Source organism: Dermacentor variabilis, chromosome 8 (assembly GCF_050947875.1).
Source record: "Dermacentor variabilis isolate Ectoservices chromosome 8, ASM5094787v1, whole genome shotgun sequence".
Classification (NCBI taxonomy): Eukaryota; Metazoa; Arthropoda; class Arachnida; order Ixodida; family Ixodidae; genus Dermacentor; species Dermacentor variabilis.
Window position 1 is genome coordinate 11,667,245 of NC_134575.1, and position 27,698 is coordinate 11,694,942.

General features: G+C 45.6%; 1 protein-coding gene across 1 annotated transcript; it reads left to right on the top strand.

Annotated features, from left to right (window-relative positions):
• The first annotated feature begins 3,065 nt into the window (after positions 1-3,065).
• On the top strand, positions 3,066-27,689 carry Hpd (4-hydroxyphenylpyruvate dioxygenase). Its single transcript, XM_075701127.1, has 13 exons — positions 3,066-3,306; positions 7,381-7,407; positions 13,284-13,346; positions 16,610-16,757; positions 17,897-17,979; positions 18,875-18,964; positions 20,245-20,348; positions 21,082-21,159; positions 22,757-22,919; positions 23,857-23,928; positions 24,541-24,657; positions 26,269-26,391; positions 27,414-27,689. Exons 1-13 carry the CDS (start codon positions 3,304-3,306, stop codon positions 27,489-27,491), a joined length of 1,149 nt encoding a protein of 382 aa, XP_075557242.1. The 5' UTR covers positions 3,066-3,303; the 3' UTR covers positions 27,492-27,689.
• Positions 27,690-27,698: the final 9 nt, after the last annotated feature.

A 27,698-nucleotide genomic window follows, 5' to 3' on the forward strand; every position in this document is an offset into this window, starting at 1 on the left:
GTCACCAACGGCTCGCATCGCGTGCCGACACAGACAGCCTGCGTGTTCATGGATAGACAGCCCGCGATCGGACGCCATGATGTGATGAGGAAATTGGCAAGAACCCGAAGCGGAGAAATGTGAGATACGAATTTAGAGGTTGGGTGAAATTGTTGGAAATACTCGCAACGGTTTTGCAGAAGTCCTACTCGCATATCAGTGCGTATTACATGTGTAATACGAAAATTTTGCCCGTTCAGGATTTCTCAATGGGTTCGTTTTACAGAAATGTGATATCGGTTTTTATTGATGAGTTACGGAGTTATAAACTTGATACTTCAGTTTTTCATGCATTTTTATATCAGTTTTTAAAAAACATTGGTGAGCAAAACTTAAAAATCTATTTTCTAAAGTAGGTGTAATATACCTTTTTCTTTTAAACGCAACAAACCTCATCAAATACGGCCACATTATACGCAGATATGCCGCGCCATAGGCGCCGACTACGGGGGTGGGGCGGGGGCTCTGGGGCCTGAGCCCCATCCGAAGTTTCCCGGGAAGGGAGGGGGGGAGGGCTCCGATTCCGAAGCCTATACCCCCCTCGGCCCTAAAATGTCATTACCAAAGTTCTGTTACCCCCATGTATTGAAGCCGCTGTATCGCAAAGTAACACGGACAAAGAGAACAGGACACCACGGGCGCTGTAAATAAATATAAACCAGTTCTTGCTCTTGTTTCCTAGTGAAATAGCAGTTGTTAGCGCCCCTGGTGACCCTCTCACGCGAAGACGCAGAAACATGGCGACAATTGCAAACCTGCTCATAACCCCATGTACCAACAATACACCCCACACTACACTCGTACAAATGCCCCCTTTGTAACGACCACGCCTCCCTATATCACACCACATGGGCGTGCCCTAACATGCAGGCAGCCCCGCAAATACCCGACCCCATATCCGAGCAGTGGGAGGCCGTGCTGACTAGTTCGGACCCTCGTGACCACCAGCAACTGGTGCGGCGGGCCTGGGGGACAGCGACAGCCGCAGGAGCCCTGGACTAAGACGCCTGCTTGTTTTTATTTTCTTTCTTTCCTTCAGTAAGTGTTTTTCCTCCTCCTCGTGATCATCAAACACGGTGCAGGGGATTTCGAGCAAAACGGTTTCTGCGCTTCCATGCACTTAGATTAAACACTTGAAAAGGGGAAATGCTCGCACCATGCGTCAGTTGAAGGCTCGAAGAAAGTGTTTTCATAAGACAAGCACACTCCTTATAATAAATCTTTCAGGCTCTCCGAGTGTGAGTCGTCTGTAAATATTATTGTGGTGTTTTAAGAGGATGGAATACCACCGATTCGTAAAATAAGAATAAAAAATGCGTCACACAATTAAGCAACCGCTACATGAAGCATGTCTCAACGTTTTTCTATTCAAGCAATCTCAAATGGATAGGAAACCTTTAGCACCCCGATTTTCAAAAACTAAAGGTTAAGCACATCGACATTATTTTTTGTTTAATCCATAGTCATCAAGCCCAGCCCAATTTTGATCACGGCTCCTACGATATTTTGCTCGCGGTAGTACTGACCAGTTCAGATAGTGTTGTTTGTGTAGGTATTCGAGGCTTCCTTCCAGCGCCCCCCCCCCTCCACTCTCCAGAAATTTTCGATATCCTCGCCTTCCTGACTACACCCAGGGGGGGAAGGGACAGAAGACCTATGGGCCCCGGATGCCAGACGACCTAGCTACACCTGTGCATATGAGTTTAGAGGTGGCGTGAAATTGCTGCAACACTCAGAACTGTTTTGCAGAAGTCCCACTTACGTGTCAGTGCTATATTACAAAGTGACGTGTAATAAGAACATTTTTCCCGCTTCGGATTTCTCAATGGGTACGTTTTACAGAAATGTGATATTGGTTTTTATTGATTGGTTACGGAGCCATAAACTTGATACTTAATTTCTTGTGCAATTTCTTATATCAACATTAAAAAAAAAAGACATTGGTCAGCACAATTAAACATCTATTTTCTGAAGTCGGTATAATATACCTTTTTCTTTTAAACGCAACAAACCGAATCAAATACTTCCACATTATACACAGATGCCACAGATTATACACAGATTCCAGCCTCTAGATGAACTGTAGCAAGAAAATTTAATTACATTAAATTATGGAATTTTACATGCCAAACCACTTTCTGATTATGCGGCACGCCGTAGTATAAGAGGTCTCCGGAAATGTGGAACACCTGGGGTTCTTTAACGTGCAACTAAATCTAAGTACGCGGGTGTTTCCGCATTTCGCCCTCATCGAAATGTGGCCGCCGTGGCCGGGATTTGAAACCGCGACCTCGTGTTTAGCAGCCCAACACCAGCAGTAAGAACGGACAGACGAGTGTAAGCGACGCAGTAATTTTACTGTGCGCAGTATAACCTGCAGCTTTATGCTTTTTGAAGGAGTCCCAATGAGTTCATTCCATCGGGCTCAACGGAGTTTCCAGGCGTGTTTTTGTCACAACTTTGTTCTGGCGATAGACATCGAAAAACATGTCCCTGTGAAGTTTTCTTAATCATCTCGAGCAGACGTTTCCAGAACGTTTTTTGCTGCTGATACAGTGAGGCCTACCAGCAAACAGGGCCCCGACAGATCACCTATCCGGCGGCAAACAAAAAGGCATGGTGCGCCCTCCTCCTCTCTGCCGACAAACAGGGCATGTGTCGTGAGAAGGGAAAATTGGTATGTTCTAGAAAAGTTTATGTCTACAAGGGATAAAAAAGAGATAAAAAAGAACACGCTCCTCCCAAAGGTGTCGCGTTGAGCCTCAGGCTACACAGGGTGCCGAACGAGGGAGCTGATAACGCCGTCTGCGAGACTTTGGCAGCAGCAGACGACAGCGACGCCAAGAAGCCGACGATGGCAAAGGCCCCTGGCGTCTCTCCCCTCCCCTCATCTCCCCTTTAGTCGGTCGGATGACACTTGTTTTTCCGTGACGTCACTTCGAAACCGACCTCGACTGACCAGACTAGTGGACCCTCTCCCGAGTGGTGAACAGTGACGTGTGCTATAACTCTCTACTCACTCGAGAAAGCCCCGGAATTCCGGTCAGGCTAGCCTCCTCGCACCCAACTGCTGTAATCGGCGCCCCGTACGCGCCGCGATTCTGGCCTGACCTTCGGAGGCTACCAGTGCGGGTTTCTGCTCTGTCGGGTTCGAGAGAAACTTTGTCGAATCGTATCTTCACGGCACGGATCTTCGCAGACAGCTGGACATACCAATTCAGAATACACTTCTGACAGCGACTTCTTCCGTCACGAGTGCAAGAAATGGTGAGTTGTTGAGTGCCCTTACCCCTTCCTTTAGCTTACACCATGTGAATATAGCAAATATTTGGCACTCTAGTTATTTAATGGATTGTATAGTAATAACGATGACCACTGTCACCCGCCAAGGCATTTAAAAAAATTGTGCCCTTGTCCTATGGTACACCTGACACAAAGGCTGGGACCAAGTATCTGTAATTGCACGTGTTCGAAGAGAAAAAAAATTCGTTTAGCGCATGTTCGTTATAAATTTTATGAGTGCTTAGCGACCCAGCTGTCAAGTAAGCTTTGCGCAGCTGACATTTTAACATCTGAATCTATGCGGCTATGGATGTGGCTTGTTCGGCTTATGGTCATCATAAGTCATTTAGGAAAAATATCCTAACTATATTAGTCTGGTTACACAGGCTGGTGTTCCTAAGCATCGCGTTACTATTTAATCCGTTAACGAGTGCTGTAAAGGCGTTTTCAATCATTGATCTGACCCGTCCCATCCGCTCTGCTTTCCATTGCCATGGTGCTCTGAACTAGCATCTTCCATGATTCCAGTGTACTTAAGTATTATCTTGTCGTCAGCATAGGAAACGTTCCTCCGAAACCGACTGTCTAGGAGATCTTTATCTATGCATTATAATGCCGCCTCAAAATAATAAAAGAAGTCCATCATTCTGCAGGAGGTATTAATGATTGTATCAATCGTTACGTATTTATGGAACACGTGGCCTAAGCAAGGGCAAAAGTCGCTCATTAAACTCTACATTTCAAGACATCTTTCAGGACAATTTTTGTCTCCAACATATTTTTAGTCATGTTTGATAGTCTATGCTTGTCTTGGAGCGGTAATGCTTGGTACATTCGGTTGTATAACTTGTTCAGTTTCGGTCACTATGTTCACTTTATCACCTCTTCTGCTTTGTCTTCGGACTGCAGTATGTACTAAATAAAAATAAGTAAACACATCCCAATTGTCTTTCACAAGGGGCATGGGCGCTGCATATACCTGAGGTGTTGTGTTCACGCCCCGTGACGGGCGTGACCAACTGATCCAGGCGACAAAACCAAAATGCCTCTTCATTCAAAGCACTTCACGTTATATGCAAGACCAAGGACGCAATTAAGGTTGGCAACTGTATATGAGGAATAGGCCAAAGAAGATGCGAGACATAACAAGAAGCAAGCAATGGCAGATCCACCCTGAGAACTGTGGCGAACACACAAGCGAGAGCGTTGAACATTGTGTGTTCAACGCTCTCATTGACGAGACTTTCGCGGAAATTACTCTGAAGAGCCTTGGTCGAATGACCAGCTGGAAGGGACGTTATCGGAGCCGTAGCCTCCTCATTTGTAAGTCGCTTCTGGTGCCTACGCGACACTTGACCGGAGACGAGCGGCAATCGCCGACAAGTAGGCAATTCGGTCATTTGCGCACTCTGAAGTTGAGCCGACGGAGCCTCATAGAGTCTACAGCCACGGGTGAATAATGAGAGAGCATCGCTACGCCAACAACCTCAAGAGGCAGAGAGCAGCGAAAGAGCAAAAAGTCGACGGTCCATGGCCTGAGACGCGATGAAACGCTGCACGAAAACAGGACCGTTAGTCGGCAGAATAGGCGAATGCTCACTCCCCAACATTTTGGCAGACTTTGTATTCACTCACACCCCTCGGTACTCACGCGCATTCTTTAATCGCGCCCAGTCACACTCACCGACACTCACTTGCATCACTTCCATGCGCACTTACCGGCACCCAGACGATCGCCTCCAGAACCTGTGAGACGTGCAGACAGTGCGAAATGTGTTTGCGCGATAACTTTTCGTGTGGACAAGATTACTGCTGCGTGTATTGGGTCTACAGTGCGCATCGGCATATTGGACAACGTGTATACAGTAGCTCATTGTACCATATAACATAATCACCTTCCTGTATTTCCCACTTCCCCTTTCCACAGTGAGGAGTAGCAGGCTAGAGACACGCTCTCCAGGCCGACCTTTCTTCCTTTCTCTTAATTAACATCTACTCCTCCTCCTACCAGCACCAATTCACTCGCGTCCACTTTCACTCACTAGCACTCACTAGCATACACTCAAGAACTGGAGAGAGAGTATGTCTCAGGAGTAAACGGGCAGATTTACTTTCCATGGCATTGTTTCACTCTCGCGAAATGTCGGATGGAGCGAGATGCGTTCCTTCTTTAAGAAACGGGAGAGGGAAATGTTCTTCATGTTCTGTCCTTCTGGCAGGGAGTAGAATGTTCGTTTATACTTTTGTGGCAATAGAGAGCAATTAAGACCAGAGTCCTTCCATGTTGACTCTGGCAAGACGTAGCGACTACTCCTTGTTCAGCTGCGAGAGGCCGGTCCAAGTCACGGCGTTGTGTCACTAGCATTACGCATGTCTACTCACACTCGCCGGCAGTTGCCCACGTTCGTGCTCACGTTCACTCAAAATCGTCATCACCGACTTTCGTTCGTACTCACGTTAACCGGCTCTCAGTCCTTTTCAGAGGGACGTGTACTCGTAATCACCGGCACTCTCACCCGTTCGCAATGGAGTCCACTTACACCCTTGGTCATTCACTAACGGTCTATCTCCCGCCTGTTAGAGATACAGTTAGAGATTCGGTCACGTACGTGCCGTTAATAAAATGCGCCTGTTACGACGATATTCTTATACAGCTTAAGGTCATGTTCATTCTAAGATCGTGAACTTTCTTGAGTGATACATTCAAAATGTGGCAGAAAAGATAGTCGGACCGTATGCAGAGCACACCAGAGTGAAGCTTCAATGCACTACAAAGTTCAGGGTTAGCCCAAGGTTCGCGGAGATTAGGGGAAGTTACTGCGTTTGGAACCGCCTTCTACACCGAGCTGTAATTTTTTTTTTTTTGAAGCTGATCTTGAGGTGGAAACTGTTTGGTTGGCTAATGCTCGAAAGCGCGAGTACTTATGATTCCTCTGACAGGAAAGTAGCCGGATCAGTTGTTTTCGTTAGCAGTGAACATTCGTATAACGTCAAGCGAGACGGGTCCTTGAACTCTGTGGCAATCGCTCCGAGATGCGACGTCCCATGGTGTTACGGCACAAGCAAACAAAACAACGCCTGCGACTCAGCCAACCGCCCTTGAAAAAGGAGAGCGGGAAAAGTTGAACGAATATCGCGCAGGCGCACGCGATATGACTTCTTTCCTGCCCGACTTAAGGGTACGCCAACGAATCAGGCTTTGCTTTCTAAAGAAACGTCGAGGAAACAAACTTTATTTCTGTAGTTCCTTAGCAAAGTCAAGAGTAAAATATGATGCACAAGGACTAATGACTGACACACGAAACTAAAATGACTAAATCGGCCTCAGAAATCCTATGTTCTTGTTTAGTTTTATTTAGGGCTGTTCATCTCAATTTAACGTCTTCTTATATTTGAGAGTCATCAGAGGCGAGGTTTCGGAGTCCCAACCAATCAGGAAAATATCGTTATCCATTATGAACAGCCTCCCAGTTTCTTAACATCAGAGCGTCAGCGCCCTACGATGGGGCATGCGTAGTCGCATGAAAGCGCATGGAGACCACATCGTCGTCTGCTATAAGCTGTTCCATCCACCGCGACCACGTCGACAAGGCCACAAGGCGCTGACGCAATAATGTTATTAATGTCCCTGATATTTTAAAATTTGGGCGGTTGTGAGTACAATTATGAGTACAGGCGTTGTACAGTAACACCAATTCCAAAATAATATCCTGATTACACCACTGTCACCACATATCTCTGTCACAGGGAAGGCCGAAGGCCTGCGATGATCTTGAATTGGCTAATGACAGCTGTACAGTTCTCTGGAATAGCCTTATTGCACATATACGCGTAAACTGTTATGGCAGTGATCCTACCTTACGTCTACGCAGTGTGCTAAGTTGCCTCATAATTTAACGCGGTGGTAATACTTTCGTCTAGTTCACTCTTTTCTATACACTAGATACACATGCACGTATATGGAATGAAACTGCAGAATAGTCAGTAGAAACTTCGATTAGGCAGTCGAACTGCTGAAGAGTACATGACAACTGATCTTTTTTTGTGCTGCCTTTTCAGACAACTTACACGGACAAGGGACCCAAGGTGAGCGCTGCTTTTTTTAAATTCTCTAAACAACATTAGCACTCTGTGTTCGTGAATAATCCTTTATTCACTAAAGGAAACAGTAAAATGCAGACTCCCGAACAACCCGCACTGGAGTCACAAAGACGTCCGATCCGATTCCATTTAGCTAAATTTTGTGAGCCTGCGACTCATTGCAGAGCTTGACATTTCGCTGAAAATTTGAAATATTTCTCGCAATTGGAAAGTTGATTACGGCATTTGTTCAAATCAATACAGTCAGATTTGCCTGCTAAGAAAAAAAAAAGGATGACGCGGGTTGCACGTATGTATAAAAGGACGCATATAGTTTTCTACAAAAGTCACGAGAAGCAGCTCCGGCACTGAGATTGCTCAACTAGCGCAGGATCTTATTGGTAGTAAATGTATTTGTCTAATCTTGTTACTTGTGGCTACAGACGTTCTTATGGCGTTTCTTAATATGCTTCGTTCTTCTGCATTTCTAAGCACTCATATTTTTTTCTAAGCACCAAATTTAAGGCAACAACTATCTGCAGACATTCACAATCGTTGCAAGTTGTCGCAATTATAGCGCGAAACTTGGTTGAAAGTTATCATCCGGTCATGTCGCAACGTCGTCTGGAGCCAGAAGGACGAAGTTGAGGCAAATACACGTACGACCCACGATTCCAATGCTGGAAAAAGCAGGCGTATACTTGCAGTTACCGTAGACACCAGAAATTGATTTCTTGCTTTATGTAGGAAACTGCATGCCCCTACGGACGTCCCTATCTGGAAAAAAAAAACACAAACGACAAATACGTGAATAAATGTAGGAGTAATGCAAGAGGGGCAATATGTGTGATTCGGAGCGTAATAAAATGTGAAGCTGTCTCTCTTTCGCACTAATTTATCTAGGCAGACTCTTGCGTGATAGCGAATCAAGGGTGTCTTCATTTATACACTATGCCGTCTTGAGGTCTCCTCGTTCTCGCATGCGTCGCACGCTGGTTGAAAAAAAAAGCATGCGTATCGCAGCTTCTGCTCGGTGTGCTCACTGACACGGGACACCGTAGGTCGAGCAGACGACGCTGCGTCGATAAGCGATGCAGACGACAGCACGCTCTCCCTCTTCTGAATCCGGTCTGTTGCCGGGGTCCGGCCCCTGTCGCGCGATAGGTTCAGCGCGGCAGTTTCGTAAAGTGCGAAATTAAAGAAGCCACGCGCCTTACTCGCTGTAGCGTGTCAAGCGAATGTTAATAGAAGGTCGCTTGCATAGAGCTTATTATATAGTTTACTTGTAGAGGTAACTCCGGTGCTAGCATCTACGGGCCTAAATTTTGTCTTCAAACGGCCTGGTGTCTTCGCAAACTCATCATTCTAAAAAAATAAATTATGGGGTTTTACGTGCCAAAACCATTTTCTGATTAGGAGTCACGCCGCAGTGGAGGACTTCGGAAATTTCGACCACCTGGGGTTCTTTAACGTGCACCGAAATCTAAGTACACGGGTGTTTTCGCATTTCGCCCCCATCGAAATGCGGCCGCCGTGGCCGGGATTCGATCCCGCGGCCTCGTGCTCACCAGCCCAACACCATAGCCACTGAGCAACCAAGGCGGGTCTCACCATCCTCAATGAAATTTTTCGTTATTAATATAACAATAGAATGTCCAAATCAAAACCCCGGTGACAGCTCCCTTGGCGTAACGGAAGCGAATCTCGAAGGTCATGGCTTAATGTGCATGTGGATTCACAAGACTTTTCTCACCGCGTGCTCTTCAGGCATCGCGTTTTCTTTTCTTCTTCTTCTTTTTTCTTCTTTAACGAAGTACTACTGTTATATGACTTCAATTCGAAGATTATGTCCAACTTAGACGCATGTGTGAATATTGAAGTATGGAATAAATGAAGTTTCATTCATTCATTCATAATGATGCAACAGTGTCGGTTACTTTCGGGTGGAAAAGTAAGATAAGCGATTTAAAAGTTAAATTAAATTTTGGGATTTTTTTTACCTGCCGATGTCACGGTCTTGCTATGAGTCGCGCCATAGTGGGGAACTCCAAAATAACTTTGAGCACCTGGGGTTCTTAACGTGACAATAAATCTAAGTGCCCCCACGAGCGCTTCTGCATTTCGCCCCTGTCGAAAAACAGTCCCTGCGGTTGAGATCGAACCCGCGACCTCGTGCTTAGCAGCGCAACACCAAAGCCACCACACGGCGGTAAAGATAAGCGATGCAGTGCTAACAGTTTATCTCTACCAAGGCCGCTAGCGGTCGTGTCTCGGTAACCAGAAACGCGCAATCCTGCATGCACATTTGCGAAATGTGTATGGATGTGGAGGTGTTTACATTCGAGCGTTGTTCGTGTTTATGCGCAGTTACGGAGGGCGGCTTGGCACACATCCATGTTTAACATCCGTGATACCGTCCTTCGCCTTGCTCTCCACCCCCTCTATGCAGAAAGCATCTTGTGATTGTGTCCGGCGTCAAAGATCACTATCGGCAGTTGCGCTACGCCAGGAATACACCTGGATCGCTGAAGAGAGTATATATATATATATATATATATATATATATATATATATATATATATATATATATATGGTTCGTTCTAGGTTCGTTATATGGTTCGTATATATTTATGGTTCGTTCCAGCGATCCCTGTTGCTGCCACACACGATCACATCGAGATTAAAACGCGCAGCACTACTCTCTCTCTCTCTATTTCTCTCTCATAAGCAACATCATACGTAGCCTTATTGCTACACGACGTCATCAAAATTTGCACTGTGTCATGACATCAGGACGATGTCGATGACGATGTACATTGTCAATTTGAAAGTGTCATTGAGACCAACTTAGTACGAAACAAAATATAAACATTTTCCATCATGAGCCATCAACTGAAAGAAGAGTGTGCCATATGAACAATCTGACAAAGTTCACTGAATCTGCGTTGGCATTCCACTTATCTGAGATACCTGCCGCGGTAGCCCAGTGGCTATGGCGTAAACTCGAGGTCGAGGTCGTGGGTTCAACCCCGGCTGCTGCATTTCTATGGGGGCGAAATACAAGAACGCTCGTGTGCTTAGATTTAGGAGCAGATTAAAACACCCCAGACGTTAAAAGTTAATCCGGAGACTCACGCTACGGCGTGCCTCATCATCAAATTGTGGTTCTGGCGCATCAGACCATGGAATTTTGTTACAATTTTTGTCGCTAAGGCTGTGACAAGTATATCTGTAAGATAAAGAAATGCTTCAACGATGGGGAGCTTCAACTTATGGTAAGTACTAAGAATGATTAGAGCAGGCAGCCCCCTGGCTTTACATTGCAAAGGATGTTGTTGTCTGCTGCTTCGTCAAACTCGTTTCATTGTAATGTCTAAGGACAAGATGCAGAGTGAGATGTCATCGAAGCATATCAAGTTAGTGCATTAGCGTGCCTTCATTGTCCCTGCTTGAGAAGCAGTTGTACTTCGGATGAATATTTATATTTATATTCATCGCATCATTCCTGTTTGCGCGACGGTCATCCTAAACACAGTTCTTTTTTATCGTTCTTTTTGTTTATTTTAGTTACAACCTTATTACTAACGTCTTTTCGTACTTATTCAATTATGCATATCAATTTCTACTGCAAGTACCGTCCCCCTTTTTGAGTAATCCGGCTCAAGTGCTAGAATTGTGTTACCTGCCACAGGCGATTAAAATAAAATTACGTATGGTCAACAAAGAACACCCGGAAGATTACTGTGGTAATAGTTATTCGGACAGGCTAAATAAGCGCTTCGCATACGTACGCTCGTGTGCTGGCCTCCCTGGGCACTGGCACGTTTGAAAAAAGTCGATTCTGCTCGGACGCAACGCGGCCTTGGGCAGGCGCCATGCTTTCTTGCCCCGGGGGCTCTGCCTAACCTTCCTCGTCAGCATTCCTACGGAGATGCGCGCTCCTGAGCGAAATACAAAATAAAATGCGCATAGTAAAGTACCTCAGGTTGGAAAAGATAATTGGGGGGAAGGGGGAGAGAAGAGAGCGACACTCTCCTCCCCATCCGCTTTCGCGGTTCTTCGTCCTGGCCCGAGGCTGGCATTGCGCGAACAAATTTTAATACCTGTGCCCGTCGGCAAACATCCCTTTTATTCCCATTAACGGGCAGTGTCGACGGAAGCGGAGTGCGCAAGTGGAAACTTGTTGCGATGTCTACGTTCGCCTCACGCAAGTTGTTGCCGAGGCTTAGAAAAAGCCCTGGCGGAAAATACAAAGAAAAAGAGCGGTATACCACGAGCCAACGACTTAAAATGTGAAAGATATAGCAGAAAGCCACAAAAAGATGGGGAAAAAATACCTGCATGGCTACCACGGACGACAAGAAATGCGAAGCAAGAAAACAACATAGAATGCCACTGACGGACGATGAAAAACGTGATGAATATAGCAGCAGACTAACACAAATAGCAAACAAGAAATCCGAAGCAATAGAACAGAATACCGGAAACAGACGACAGAAAATGTATAGCAGACTACCGCAAACAGATGCAACAAAGGCGAAGCAGTAGAAGAAAATATCCTAAACACGACAAAAATTATGAACAATATAGCAGAAAGCCAAAACCAAACGACGAAAAACATAGCGGACTACCACCAACGCTTGACAACATGTGAAGATCAACAGAACATAATCCCACAAACAGACGACGAAAAATATGAAAGGTTAATTTAAACCACCTGAGAGTTCTACAACACGCACCTAACTCTTAACGTTCCCTCCCCCTTCCCCGGCAACGCTGCTACAGGCAATCAAACCAGCGACCTCGTGCTCATCATCAGAACGTCATGCATAAATACTGAGGCGGATGATACCACCGGATAATGGTCGGCCAATGACAAGTAGGCTTTCCGAACGAACATATTTCTGAATTCGAGTCCCAGCTTTTCCTTTCTTTCTTTTTTCGCATGTGCACGTTATGCACGCTACGCAGTCCACGGGTATCAAGGCATATAAACCTGCTCTGAATTACCAAGTAGAGCCATCCCAAAGCGAAGATCTTCCGGAACGCCATTACAGATTTCTCTTTCGTCGTTCGTCATAAAACACTTAGAGGGGCTGGTCTATGTTGCCGAGAGGCGAGACGTAATAAAGCGCTGGAGGTAAAAAAAAACATGAAGAAAACGTCATTTTCTATGCCTTCACCGAAAGCAGCTTTCAATGCGGAAGATAAACGCAACGATCGCCTTGAGCACAACAGATACATAGAAGCCAGAAGCCATCGAATTATCGTGCCTTTTACTCGGCGTCGGTAGCTCTCCCTTCTTTTAACTTTATACGTGTTTCAGTTCGCTCTCATACGTCAGTTTATGAAGTTTCATGAAATAATCCTGTGAGTTGGGTAAGCTAGACCTTTATTGCACCCGTGCTACTCGCTGTCGTTTTTAATGCGGTTGGCATTTTTAGCCTAATTCCCCACTTTGCTGTTTGTATCTTCTTTCTAGCCTGTCTGCTCCGGGGGTCACGCTATTAATAATAAACAAAGACTTGATGGCAACAACGGCACTGCTCGTTATCGAACATAGGCCTCCGAGCACAGCAGCCCGAAACTGTATCCGTTTGGCCACGATCAATCACGCACCGACGCGCCACCTCTGCAATCTCGGAGGCCACGCATATGAGATGGGACTACGCGCGCGCACCGCTAGGTGGCGCAGCATGTCCCATCACCAATTTGCATGTGCAGCTCCACTTGAATGCTCATTGCATTAACGACGATCAACATCTCCAAATGATTGGTTCCGCCTGAATTTATTTGCTATCCTTCACATTCTTTTGCAATTGTTTATACAGTATAAAAAATGTCTAGAGCTCTAGACACTTTTCCTTTTTTTTTCCTCACAGCCCGATGGCGGTCGCTTCCTGGCCTTCGATCATATCACCTTCTGGGTCGGAAACGCGAAGCAAGTAAGTGAAGCGCATTTTTAATTCGTGTAAATTGTCTTTTTTTTGTGTGTGTGAGTGTGTCTGTTACTACTTACGATTTCCCTCCAACGTCATTAGTGACATACCAGTCTTTCTTATGCGTTATTTTTCGCCTCTACCATCTATTTCTACAGTGTACTTCAACTACAATCTACTTCCGAGGCGCTGGAAACGCGTCAGTTATCAGAAATCCGACTATCCCACCAGTCTGCCATAAGGCCCAATATACTTTGTGATTCAACAAATAAAAGTCTGGTTTCAGAATATCCAAGTAACAGTTGCCGCGCCACCTGTCAGTAATCTAATAATCCAGCAATCGATGCAGCGATATTGAATGCTCAACTTTCCTATTTGGTTCAGCATTTGAACAGCTGAACTGAAAAGGCAGGACAAAGGGAGGCGTCCTTAATTGGCTGTCTCCCTTTGTCGCGGATTTTCAGTTCAGCTGCTCAAACTTGCTTTGACGCTACTAACATTCGCGGAGCTGTTTTGTTTTGTTTTTCGTTTATTTAGCCTAACGGTTTGTTGTGTAAAGACAAGTAACGTGCAAGAGACGAGGAAAGCTTAGCGGTTACAAAATGTGATTTGAGAACAGGGAAAAAATATATATGGTAATTAGGACGAGAAGTCACAGAGCAAGGGAAACACGTATAACGATAGCACTACGTTAGCTATGCGAGCTTTTCGTCGGGCGACGGTGAAGGTCTGGCAACCAGCGCTCGGCGAGCGTTTCCTTCCTTTTGTCTTGTGAGTGCCGATGCCGCACAGTTTGAATGTGCTGCTATTGCGTGGTCTAGAGCGATTTGAAGATGTCTTAGCTCGTTCTGCGAAGAGTTGCGCTATGTAAGTTCATACACGGTCATGACGGGAACCACTGTGTGGTCTTTTGCTTCGGCAATAACTACGTGAACTTGAAACATTTGTCCGGTTAAACGGTGCATGACCAGCCACGGTGTGTTCCGTGGTTGCAAACTACCCCGACTGCATTGGTTCCTATTCGACGATGAGCAGCGGCGCCTATCGATTTCTTTACTCGATATATTACAGCGTGAATAGAAAAAAATACTGCACCATCAGGTCACTTGACGAGGGAACCGAAATAACTGTACAGCCGACTATTCAATCCAAACCCGATGCAGCTAAGCGTCATTCACAACCACACTTTTGTCAGCCACCAGTGTCGTTCTCGCGCATTTCAAGTTTACGGTGAAATACGTTTGGCTTCCTGTATGAGGCCGATGGCATCACTCAACACGACGATCACTGCGGTCGGCAAAGCAACATGATACGTAAACCCGTGCTTCAGCTGGAACCGCCGCTTTGCCCCTTTTAAGCAGCAACACCCACAGGGCACTGCATAAAAAGGATGCGATAGCGCTTAACGATGATACGATTCCCACAAATCAGGTAGGTGCGTCAGGAGAATGGGCCGAACAACAACAACAAAAAATTTTCATTGTCTTGTGGCTTGTCAGACAAGCTGTTATTACTAACCAAAACTATTTCATCCGGGGCAAACAATGTACAACTAACGAAACAGTAGCGCAATGTATCTACAAATAATATTTTGAACGCTTGCTTTAGTAAACAGCCCAACTGCACCTACGCTGTCACAATCGTATCGTTCGCTTCTTCAACTACTCAGCCTAAACCACACCCGATACGAACAACACTGCGAATGTTTGAATAAGGGCACATTAGTGAAACGAGTGTCTAGAAATAGAAATCCGATCTCAGAGGCTGACTGATAGGTAAAAACATGTGTGCGTGCATGTATCGCACTGCGTGCTACGCGTCCACCTCACCGCCAGCAGAAACTCCGGCAGTGTTGAGTTAAATCGCTTCAGTACGCCTCACATAATCCTTTTCAACGTAGAATATATGCCATCACACTATGTAAACGACGCTAGCCTGAGAACAACCAACAGCAACTGCCGCCAAGCATTTCCCCCAAGCCAGCATGACAGCGAAGTCAGCCTGCTAAGAAACTAGTCTACTCCGAAACCGGTCTGCACAATTAAACAACTGCGTACGCAGTGTGGCAGCAAACCGTAAAAAAACAGTCTATGCAACTGAGTCAGCTATTTCACGCAAAGAACACTAACACAAACCCAAAACATCATAAATTATTTTGCTTCGCCGCGCTGATAGCCACTCGCCAATAAATACGTCGCTGTCTATTATTTCTTGTGTACATGCGTCTCGGAAGATTAGTTTTGGAAGACTTGTAGGTGGCTTAAATTAATTAGTGCGTGCAATTAGTGCTGAAATGCCGGAGAGAAAAAAAGAGTGGCAAGGAAGATGCGCATGCAACCTCTCCAAGCACGTGGTTACAGTTGAAGCGAAATTTCAGGACATTATGCATGATAAAAAAATTCCTTGCCTGGAGATTAGACTCCTCACCTTTCGTATTGTTTCTTTCTTTCTTCATGTATTTAGCTCTTTCCTTTATTTGTTTATTTGATAAATATTTTAATGAAACTGGAAGAGGTAAATCATGCAAAAAAGCCACATGAGGGACTTGAAGGGGCCTGGCCTGTCCTGGCTTGACTTGGTTCACCATGGCCGTTAAAATTCCGACTTTACAAGTCAATAATGTATCCTAAGTTAGAATACGCTGCAATTGTGTAGGACCCACACCATGGAAACCTATTTATTCATTTTTTTTTCACTCGAGCTCGTTGAGAATAATTCAGTCCAACTCATATCTTCTAATTATAACCGTACTGATAGCATAACATCAATGAAAGAACATCCGTCTCTTGTATCACTTGCATCTCGTGGAACAATAGCCCTTTTCACCCTGTTTCATAGATTTTCTTACAATTCCTCCCTTCACAGTGACTTCATTTTTCAGCTTCATTACCTGTCCAGCCGCATCGATCATCGCCATAAAGTCAGCATTCGAACAGGCAACACTAACGCTTTCAGACAGTCTTTGTTTCTTCCCAGATCATCACGGCAACAGAACCACCTTCCCGGGGACAGTTCCCACATTGTCGATAATGACAAACTATTTCGCAAGGCATTAGCTAATATTGTATAATTAGGACTTATTATTACGTTATTTTGTTCACGTTATTTGTCGTACTTGCAAACTATTCACTGTATAGTTCGGAATTACTTATATGTTAAATTGTTCGCATATTTCTTTTTGTTTCATTGTAATGGTTCCCGTTTCACCACTCCCCCCTGTAATGCCCTCGGGTCTTGAGGGTAACATAAATTAAACAAATAAAACGCAGGCGGCGTCCTACTACTGCTCCAAGATGGGCTTCGAGTACTTCTGCTATCGAGGCCTGGAGACCGGATCCCGTAAGGTGGTGTCGCATGCGGTCCGCCAGAACAAGATCATCTTCGTCTTCTCCTCGGCGCTCAACCCGGACGACGAAGGTGCTCGTGCTGGGCGTTCTTATAGACTACTCCTGTGCACAGCCTCCGAGATCTGGCGCGCCCTCGCTGTCCGACCTCAAAAGCTTAATGTCCTGCGCGTAGTTTAGTAGATAAATTACTAGAAGGAAATATCGGCAAAGGCCTTTGACGAAGATAGGTCCTCCTATCGAAACGTCGGCCAGCCTTTCTGAGGCACCTTATCCCTGTTCATAACCTATATACCACAGTGTGAGTGTCCCCACTTCAATATGCCCAGGAAATAACTTTCAAGAGCGTTAGATAGTCCTCACAAACTCTCTTTGTCGGAGGGAAGGGTCCTGGGACACTGGCCGAGACTGTCCCCAGAACAGAAGGCTTTGAAAGCGTTGTTGCGCTTCTTGCGGAGAACTGGCCTTAGAGACAGACTTTATGTAGTGCCGTATTGTCCCTTCCTTTCTTCCTTTTCTTTTTTGCTCTTCTTTCCTTTTTTTGTAACATCTCTTTTCTATTATCTTTTATTCCCCTTACCCCCTTTTGCCAGCACGGGGTAATCAGCCGGTCTGAGAACTGGCTAACCTCCCTGTCTTTCCTTCTATTCCTGCTTCCTTCTTCTTCTTATACCACAGTGTACTAATCCATCTGCCAGCCTCCTTCTTGATTTTAGGAAAAACTATGTCAGTAATTCCAGCTTGAGCCTCCATTATGGCACATGAACATTTATGGTAATGATCGGTAGCAGATCGATTTATCTAAACAATGTTAACCGTGGTTTTGAACCACCTTACACTGTGCTTCCAATGATCTCGTAGCTTTATATGTTAGCCTTCTTGAACCTACTTTTGTCACAGAAACTTCACGTAAAAGGAGTAGCTTTTATTTCTCCCCTGGGTGCTACCACCCGACTGCTCTCAGTACACCAGGGGAAAAAATGTTTGTTTATAATGTTAAAGTAGTTTCCCACAACATATAACGTTTTCCCAAATACAAAGGTGCTGGCGAGAACGTTGATGTCGGCCAGCCAGCAGCCTGCCATTAGTGGGCAATTAAATTTATCACCTGCCCAGAAGGGGACGTATGGCGCCACTTTTTTCCTTCACGAAACGACTGCGTTGTTAAATACAATGATTCACAAAAAAAATTCGTCGTGCCTCTATCCTCAGTGATGGGACCACACCTTGTCAAGCACGGAGACGGAGTTAAGGACATCGCCTTCAGTGTCGAGGACCTGGACACCATTGTGAAGGTACGCTACCAAGAGCATAGTGATTGAGTGCCGTGCAATGATATAATTGTGGTTAGGGTCACTTTACGTCACCGATGGTGAAACGAACAGCAGAATACAGTGTCCTCAGAGCACTATCCCAATATGTGGCACTCTTTGGAGTGCAAAATGTCATTTGCACCCAAAAGCATGTCCTTTGAATAGTGTAAAATTTGCCTTTAGCTCTCTGCAAAAGAATTTACACCCCTTCAGGGTCACATGTCATGTAAGGTCACTGGTCTAATACTCTTTGTGCGTCTTTATTAGCTTTCTCAGGTGCTCTGTCACAGGTGGCCTCGGATGTTGAGTTTATTAGGCGGCCATGATGCTCGAAAAAGAAAACGCTTTTTGACACCTACGAAGCTTGACCCACAGCTTTCTGAATTTGGAGGGCAGTGCCGCCGTCAGTCGAAGACGACCTCGACCTGGCACCAGCAATTTTTTTTTTTCATGTTTATGTTACAACTCGCAATGGGTGGACAGTACGCCGTGTAATTTGACGGGTAAATGCAAAGGCTCACAGGCTCAATTCTTACTTCAATATCAGGTGTCTTGCTTCGAACAAAAAAAAAAAGAGAAAAAGGCTTTTAACTTTCACTGACTTCCCGGCAAATAGCAACATTTGTAACCACTTTCAAAACAGCGTGCACGAGTGCTGACATGGCGCCTTAAGCAGTATTAAAAAAAACTGCAGAAAGATAATGCGCGTTCTTTTGCTGCGGCTTCTGGTTGCCAACTTACTAAAGCAAAAGCTGTTACTGTGAGAAAAAAGAAAAGTTATCAGAACCATTATGTACTGACGCTTATGGTAAGGCAGAAGATTGCGATGGTTTTAGGCAATGCTTTCGTGCGAAATTAACCACGTGTTTCGACACAGCGTGCCAAGGAGCGTGGTGCCACGATCGTCCGCGACATCTGGGAGGAGTCTGATGAGTGCGGGACCGTCCGCTTTGCAACGGTGCAGACGGTGAGTGTGGACATATTTCACTGCATTCACGGTATTTCTCACTCTGTAGCACAATTTACTGGAGAAGTGACTCTCATTCATTCATTCATCTCGTCTTACATGCTCAAAATTGCATATACCATTGCTTTTTTTTTTTCCTACATGCCTCCATCTGGATATCAGTGAGGGTAAACTCCAGATCCAACGTTTCTGTGAATTAGTTCTCGCAGCGTCTGTTTCTGTCCAATTAGAAGTTCATTCATTCATTCACTGCTGCACACTTCAATATGCAGCACTGTATTTCTACGGCGTTTCCCTCCTCTGGAGTTAAGCGGGAAGAAATAATATACCCAAAATGTAACTAAATTTATTTTCGTGCCATGAGTTGTTATTCAATTCGCAGTTCGATATATCGTTTTCCACTACCAAGCGTAAGCAACACATAGATTGTTCCGGCATTCTTCTGTTCAGACTGGCAAATTACTAATATCTTTAATGTACTGCATGCTATTACTGTTATTTTTCTTTCAAATGCTTTCAAACACGGTTTCACACTCGCCTGATCCGTGTAAACCGAAAGAAACAAGATAAGGAAATATTCCCGCCAGTGAGTTATTTATTTAAATAAAGTGAGAAATGTTAGCAAGCTATCGTTCGCTATAACGAAAATTCGAGTCAGCTGGTCTTGCATAAATGTAGGTAAATTACAGCGAATTATAGACAATGGACCGGAGAAAGGAGACACACAGCTAGGGCGCTGTGTGTCGCGTTTTTACAGTTCCTTCTCTACCGTGTGTCGCAGCTAACATTAGCCAAGCTGTTCAACGAAAAAAGACTAATTCAAAAACGTGGTGCAATACACAATTATAAGACCCGATTCATGGCCAATCCCCCACTGTCGGTATGCGCCACAGCCACTCAGGAGAACAACAACAAGTACAACAACAACAACAGCAGCAACAACCTACGGGGTTATGTCGTCAGAGTTCTGACAAGCGAACAGAGTAGGTATTAAAATCATATCTCGCACCATCCTTTTTCTTTCTTTCTTTTTGAATAGCTCTGTTAACGTTAGCTGGGACAACCTATATAATGCTCTGTGATTTACCTACATTTGCGCAACCATTGCGCCGCGGGGGTCCTTCGCAATAAACGTGGAATAAGTTGGTCGGTGATAAAAAATGTGACAATGTGAGGTTACATCAACAACGCATTTGTTGCCAGTAAGCGCAGTCCAGCGCTCACACCGCGCACGTGAGTGCTTCCTTTCACACCTGCGCCTCGTTTCCCTTCGAACGCAGTGCGGCGACACGACGCACACGTTCGCAGAGCGGGGAACGTACAACGGCCTCTTCTTGCCGGGATTCAAGAAGCATCCGTCTCTGGACCGCAGTTACGAGAAGCTGTGAGTGATCTTCAAAACCACTGATATACACCTGTATACATGGGAAGTTACTGAAACCTATAGTTTAGACGTTGTAGAAACTCTATACTAAACGATTGGCGCTTGTAAAAATACGACGCTAAGTGTTAAGGTTGAGAAACATTTACGTGGTGATATTATTGGACAATGAAGATTGTCTCAAAATGACAGACCAGGCGCCATCGACGTTATTACACATAGCTACAGTTCCTGACGTCGTGTAGTAATAAGGCTAGGTACGATGACGTTGCTCATAACAAAAAAACGAAAACAAGAGCACACGCCATGTGTTTCTTGCGGTTGCGCTCACGTGTGGCAGCCGCAGCGCGTGCATCGCCGGAACAAAGCGAGCCAGCGTACCGTGACGTCACGACGCATACGGGTACACCTCCTGCGTACCGAAACAGGGGATGGATCAATAAAAAATCGGCATTATCGTAAAATATGCATGACGCGCTTGCATACTTGCAAATATGTTTTTGGGGTTCTACAGCATTCACACCTCCATTTAATTGGGGCAAAGGGAGGTGGGGGGGGGGGGAGAAAATAGTGACAAGTAGGAAACGTCTCGGTATACTACCTAAGCCAGGGTCGTTTTAACGAGGCCAGTAACGGATACCATAAAAAAATGACACCTTTCAGAATGGTGCTCATTAGGCTCGATTTGATTACGACGAGCTGAACACTCGTGCACTGTCTCTTTCCTTGCCTGCAGGCCAGACGCCGGTCTCCAGTTCATTGACCACTGCGTCCTCAACCAGCCCGACTTGGAGATGGTGCCCGCCGCCATGTGGTAAGAATGATAGCAATGCCCACGAATGACCACGCTGATGCGCGCACTAGGCACGCTCGTGCAACAGCCATGCTGCTTAAACGATACGATTTCAGTGAACGTGCGCCTAAGCAATGCCTGCCTGTAGGAAGTACCGCCGAGTTTCGCGAGGTCCAGTTAAGCGTCGTGAGCGTTGCGAAGTCATACTTTTAGCGACAAAGTACACCGGTACACTTTGCCAAAACTGAATATGCAGAACAAATACCGTGCACTTTTTATTGCAATCATTCATGTCTTGTTTGTTTGTTTTATCTTCCAAGAAAAAGAAAACTGCTCCTTCGAAAGGCAATCTCACATGGTAGTGATGCAGTGTTACTAACAAAAATGAACGGCTCAAAAAAATTTGCGCAGGGTGCATACATGAGTATGCGAACAGCTCAGCACGTGAGCAATCGCTGAATAATTACGTCGAAGAGGTTTAACGCGTAAGCGATCAAGATCTAATTTGTGGCTTGAGAAATATGTAGGTATATGCCAGTCGTCTGGGAGGTTACGGTGGGAAAAAGACAAAGCATGCGGACCCCTAGGAAGACTTAATTGGCGATTACTTTTGTTAACTCGAATTGAAAGCGAACGAGTGGGAAATTCTTTATCGCTGAATCAGAAAGAAGATAACGTTCAGAACGAAACGCACGCGAGCACAAAGTCGTCTGACACCCGCAGGAAAGTGTCTCTCAGGAAGCACTCATGAAGCATAGAAGAGCCCTCGTTGCGCGAAGCGCACATGCATGGCTAGTCCGTAGGGTCAATAAGTGGTGTGCAAATCCACGCCCCAGCGAGGGTTCCCTCCGAGTAACAGACACAAATCCCTATGGTTATGTTACTGCAAGTTATATGCGCCAGAAGTGATTGTGGAGTCAGAAACACATCGCGGCCGACATCATTCAAACATTCCCTATTGCATGACGTAGCTCAAGGCACGAGTATTTAACGTATATTCACTGCAGACATTATGGACGTTCTTTCTGCTGTGCATAAGCCTGCAATAGCAGGTCAAATGGCTCACGTCTTCCGCGCTTAAAGGGACACTAATGCGAAACAATAAATCAGTTTAGACTAATGAATCGTTGTTTGAGAACCCTGCAGGCAGTCATTTAAAAAAAATAGTTTGATTATTAGATAAGAAAATGAAGGTCCAAGTATCAGTATTTGAATTTCGCGCCGAAACCCAAGCGCCGGTATGTCGGCGTGACGTCAGGGATTCCAAAGTATGTTTTCGCATTTGGGCCGCGTTGGCTGAATAAAGGTTCCCGAAACTTGCCATGTTCCTTTAGAACACAATGTAGTCAATCTGTACCGCTATATATAATTAGTAGGCCCTAGAAGATGCCATCAACATCCAAGACGCCACAGCCACCAGGTGCGGGAACTTAAGTAGGCGTTGCCACCCGTATTTCGTTCTTGCGCTTTTTCTGGCTTACCAAACGTCTTATCGTTGTATGAGTGGTGTTTTGTAGAACGGTAATTTACTGATGCAGAAGAAATCATTTTTCACTTTAGCGTCCCTTTAAGCGCATATCGCGTGCTTACCTGTCGCGGCTTCGCGCGCGGGCTGCAGGTACGAAAAGAACCTGATGTTCCACCGGTTCTGGTCGGTGGACGACAAGCAGATCCACACCAAGTACTCGGCGCTGCGCTCCATCGTGGTCACAAACTACGAAGAGACCATCAAGATGCCAATCAACGAACCCGCCAACGGGCTGCGACGATCGCAGATACAGGTATGCACGCACACTCGCCCGCGCGACGGCCGTATACAGACGGCACCGCTCTCAGAGCCTGTGTGACGCATACAATCACGCACAAATTACCGAACGCGCGTGCTACGGGATTTCGCTGCGGTTAGCATGCCCGGTTCCCGACTGCGCACGGCCGCAAGGTCGCGGGTTCAATCCCCAGTGGCGGTGACGGGCAAAGTTTCGTTTTCCTTCTTCATGTTGCGAGAGGGATGTCGAGGGTGAGGAGGTGCCCTGACGCTGACGGCGTGACAGGCGAGAGCGCAGACATACCAACATAGCAAATTCAGTTTCGCGCTTACAACCATAATGTTACAGGAAAGTGCCAAATGAGAAACGGCTGTCACGACACAGATCAACAGCGATATACACTGTTACAGAAATAGGCTACGAGCTATCGCCCACTATGAGGCACGCCGTAGTGGGGGACTCCGAAAATAAAGAACCCCAGGTGGTCCGAATTTTCGCAGTCCCCCACTTCGGCGTGCCTCATAATCGGATCGTGGTTTTGGCACGTAAAAGCCCATTATAAAAATATTTACTCTTCAAAACAGCTGGCGTAGAAGACCTTGATATTCGACACGACAATAAATGTGGTTTTTGTTAGGTATAACTGGTAGACGACCAAATCTGTAGACACAATTTCAGGCACACAAATCTGTGCCTGAAAGCATGACTAGTAATTTTAAGGCAAAGTGCATTTATTGCGCGTGTTGTACATAAGGTCCCGGAAGTAGCGGGAGCGCGAGCTGTGGTGACGGGCGCGAACCAAACAATAAACCTCGCTGAAAGTGCCATTAGAGTCCTTTGTACTAAGTTGGTTTATTTCATACGTGATGTACTTCGTATTCGCTTTAACTACGTGCTGCTTACTGACTTGTGTCACATTAATATTTGCGCCTTGGTATCCTCCACCTCGCAGGAGTATGTGGACTACTACGGAGGCGCCGGCGTCCAACACATCGCCTTGAACACGAGCGATATCATCGCCTCGGTGAGTCCGTAATATATATATATATATATATATATATACTATTCGCTTTTTTCGACAAATATCCTGCCTTTGAAATTTCTAGAGTGCCAGCAAACGTATTCCGAATATCTAAACACGGTAGATACAGACATGCTAGGTAGCATAATGCCCCTAAATATAGGGGCATTAAGGTAGCAGCGCTGTTGGCGCCATCCTGTGACGCTGATCTCAGCTACTTTAATTGCGACAACTGTATTCTACCCGTGTGCAGATGCAAGAGCGTAGGCGGCTACAATTATTAGTGCATAGTGGGTTTCTCTCATCTTTTTCGCCTTCTGCGAGAACAATGACACAGCACAAAAAGCACTTTTCTGGCACGTCGTGGTTGAAGAAAGTGTCACAAGATGTCGATACCAGCGCTATTGCAGCCATCGATGTCACCGGCGTTTCGGCACCGTACAAATTAAAACTCTCTATTATCTCAATAATTCATGTACGCAGTGAGAGACGTTAGTCTTTCCTTCCAGAGTTGGCAGTCACTGTACAATTCTTCCATTTACACATGCATACCATACACATACAGTCGTATGTGGCAAGACGAACGCTGACACGGTCACATGACTTGTGACGCAGATCACGGCATTGCGCGAGCGCGGCATGGAGTTCCTCGATACACCGGACACATACTACACGCAGCTGCGGGAGAAGCTCAAGACAGCCAAGATCACCGTGTCTGAGGACCTCAACACGGTAAGCATAGACAACACCCTGGTTTTTGAGTAAGCTGTACACATTACGTCGTCGCGGCAGTGGTCTCCTTTTCCTACACGTCCTACACTGGCTCTAGAGACCCTAGGCACAGTGAACCTGACGGCAGTGCCACCACATCCTCGTGACGTAACACTCTGCTCCCTGTCTATACATGGCCTCCGAGATTGAGTTCACCTGCGCTCTGCTTAATCTCCCGGGCTATGACCTGCATAATAAAGCACGCTCGTAAACAAAGCGGAATGCTGCCATGCTAAGTGTATGCGCAAAATGTGTAGACGATTGAAATGGTTCTTGGTCCTTTGTTCGCTGTCCTCCTCTTTCTTTTGTCTGGTGCTGCGTGATAAGGGATTTTCGGAAATTGATACCCGGCATATAAATTCATTTCATCCCTGATCTCGGGGGGCACCCTCCTCAGAATTGGTGCAGTGGTCACAGTATTGCTATAGCCTCATACTATGTGGACACGCGTTGAACATCGGCCGACTTCACTTTGAATATTGCACAAAGTGCGCAGATTTTATTAACTAAAGAAAGGTTCTTGTTAGCATCGTAATCACTGTCGTAGCATTTTAATCAAAGCGCTTATTGCCAATTATCGCATACTTCCCAACGCCTATTGCGGCGACGAAAGACCAAAATAATTTGGAATCGGTACATATGCAACTGTGATCCACGTAACAACGACCTGCTTTCACTCTGTGCGAATAAGTTCTAGACCATGTGCGCTATGCGCTCACTACAGAGCCAGAACTAGCGTTATTTACAAATAGCTAGTTCGATTTCTTAAAACTTTTACATGCTCTACGCACTTGCACGTTAAAGGGCGCATGTTGCAGTCGATTGCGGTTCCTAAGCGTTATCAAAATCTTAAAGCAATATCACTGAAACAACAAAATATTCTGTCCAATACTTCTCGGCCTTAAAGGATTACTGACATGTTCTCCAAGTCGCACAAGCCCTACCACACTCTTTCCACACGTTAAAGGGTGACACTTATCGATTGTAAATCTTGGAAGACATAAAATACTTTAATTTCATACTATAGTTGGTCTCGAAGTACCAGTTCTGGCATCATCGACAATATAGCGATGACATCACACAGGACAAAATTCGCTGACGTCGTGTAACAGTGATGTTACATGTGATGGCGCTGCCCATAAATAAATAAACAAGGATATACTGCGCACGTTTCTTCAGTCCTTCGCTCGCGCATGGTAGCCGCAGCGACTGCAAAAACGGAGCTAGCCGGTGTGTCGTGATGTCATGATGCATCCAGTGACATTCAGCTCCTGGGTCACCGAAACTATAGCTCGTAGAAACAAGGGATAGTAATTTCTATAGGGCACTCTGATGCTTGCCAGTATTTTTTCTAGGGCTGGGAGGCTTCTTACCTTCATTTTGTGAAAAAAAAAAAAGAAATTCACGAGAGGAAGATGTCATGTCAGTACCCTTTTAACGAAGGCTATAGTGTTTTGTAATTGTTTTGCTGTTCCTATTTATTTTTCTTATTGTTTCTTTGTATTACACATCTATATACACCTTGCATCGCACATCCGATGTTCATTCGATTCCCTCCTTGGCCGCCAACAGCTGCAGAAGCTGAAGATCCTGATCGACTACGACGACAACGGCTACCTGCTGCAGATATTCACCAAGAACATGCAGGACCGCCCGACGCTTTTCCTCGAGGTCATCCAGAGGCACAACCACCACGTGAGTCCTCCCCTTGTCCTGCAACTATAATGTTTCGCGTTGGCCCTGTTGGTGTGTAACATTAATTCTATTGGCATAGCGCACATAAGACGGGACGAAGAGGCACATAAACACACACATTGTGCGTGTGTGTGTCTCGGTGCCTCTTCATCCCGTCTTATGTGCGCTACGCCAATGATATTTAATATTCTACTACGAACCGCCTCTGGAGTGACTCCGACTTCAGGACGCATGGAAATTGCTCGTGGGATACTCGATATGGAATGCGTGTTGGTATCGTGTTGGTATCGTGTGAACGCTAACGGACTGAGTATGCAGAACTAGAATGCAGTATGGAACATCATTATAGTAGTTTAGTCCAATATAGCCCCATTATAAAGATAATAATAATCGTTAAATAAAAGCCAAATGAGAAAATTGACGGCGTCGCGATCCGTCTTCGACAGCCGGTACTCTGATTCCTGTTGCACTTCCACGACGTGTCGCTTGTATGAAATGAAACGGGTTCCGGTTCTGCGAAGGTTAATGGCCTCTTTCGAGAGAAGAAAGATTTCTGTGTACACGCCGGCTGCTTTATGGGGCAACGATGGCAAAGCTACGTGGGCTTTGCTTATTTCGTATTTCGGCAGGGCTTAGTAGCGCTTTCTCAAATACTGAATCGGCACAGTTTGCTAATTGCGACGGTTTCGCATTTGCCAAAACACAAAAGCGTAAAGCACAAAAAAGTGTAATTCAGATTTAACACTGAATGGCGTGTTTTACGTCTAATATAAATACGAGTGATGTAGCAAACAAGGTATTTACGTTTTCTATTCTCCCGCCCAAAGAATGAAACTTTTCGATTATCTTCTGGAGCGGTTTCACGTGTGCGCGGTTTGCCTCGGTAGTTTTTCCCTGCATTAACACAAAACAATTGTGAGCGGCTACAGCGAACGAACTTTTCTCGGCGCGAATCATATTTTTCTGGGCCCATTTTCTAATTCTTTCCCGTGCTTCTTTTTCTATCTATTTCATTCTCGCAGGGATTCGGCGCCGGCAACTTTAAGTCCCTGTTCGAAGCCATCGAGGCCGAACAGGAGGCCAGGGGAAACCTCTACTGAGATTCAAACGACCACAACAGGCGCGTCCGTCTCCAAGGCTCTCAATTCACGGAATCTCTGCGGCTCACTCCGAGACCATTACGTGACCGAAGAAACGAAGAATCTGATCCTCGAGCCTTTCGTTTTTCGTTCGTCACTGACTCGCACCGCTTTGTCTGTTTACCTCTCGAGCGTCTGAATAAAAACACTCTGACTTCATATTGTCAT

Coding starts and splice junctions, on each gene's coding strand:
- Hpd (XM_075701127.1), top strand. Junction 20,349..21,081: donor GACCGCAGTTACGAGAAGCT/GTGAGTGATCTT, acceptor CCTTGCCTGCAG/GCCAGACGCCGGTCTCCAGT. Junction 23,929..24,540: donor CGAGCGATATCATCGCCTCG/GTGAGTCCGTAA, acceptor CTTGTGACGCAG/ATCACGGCATTGCGCGAGCG.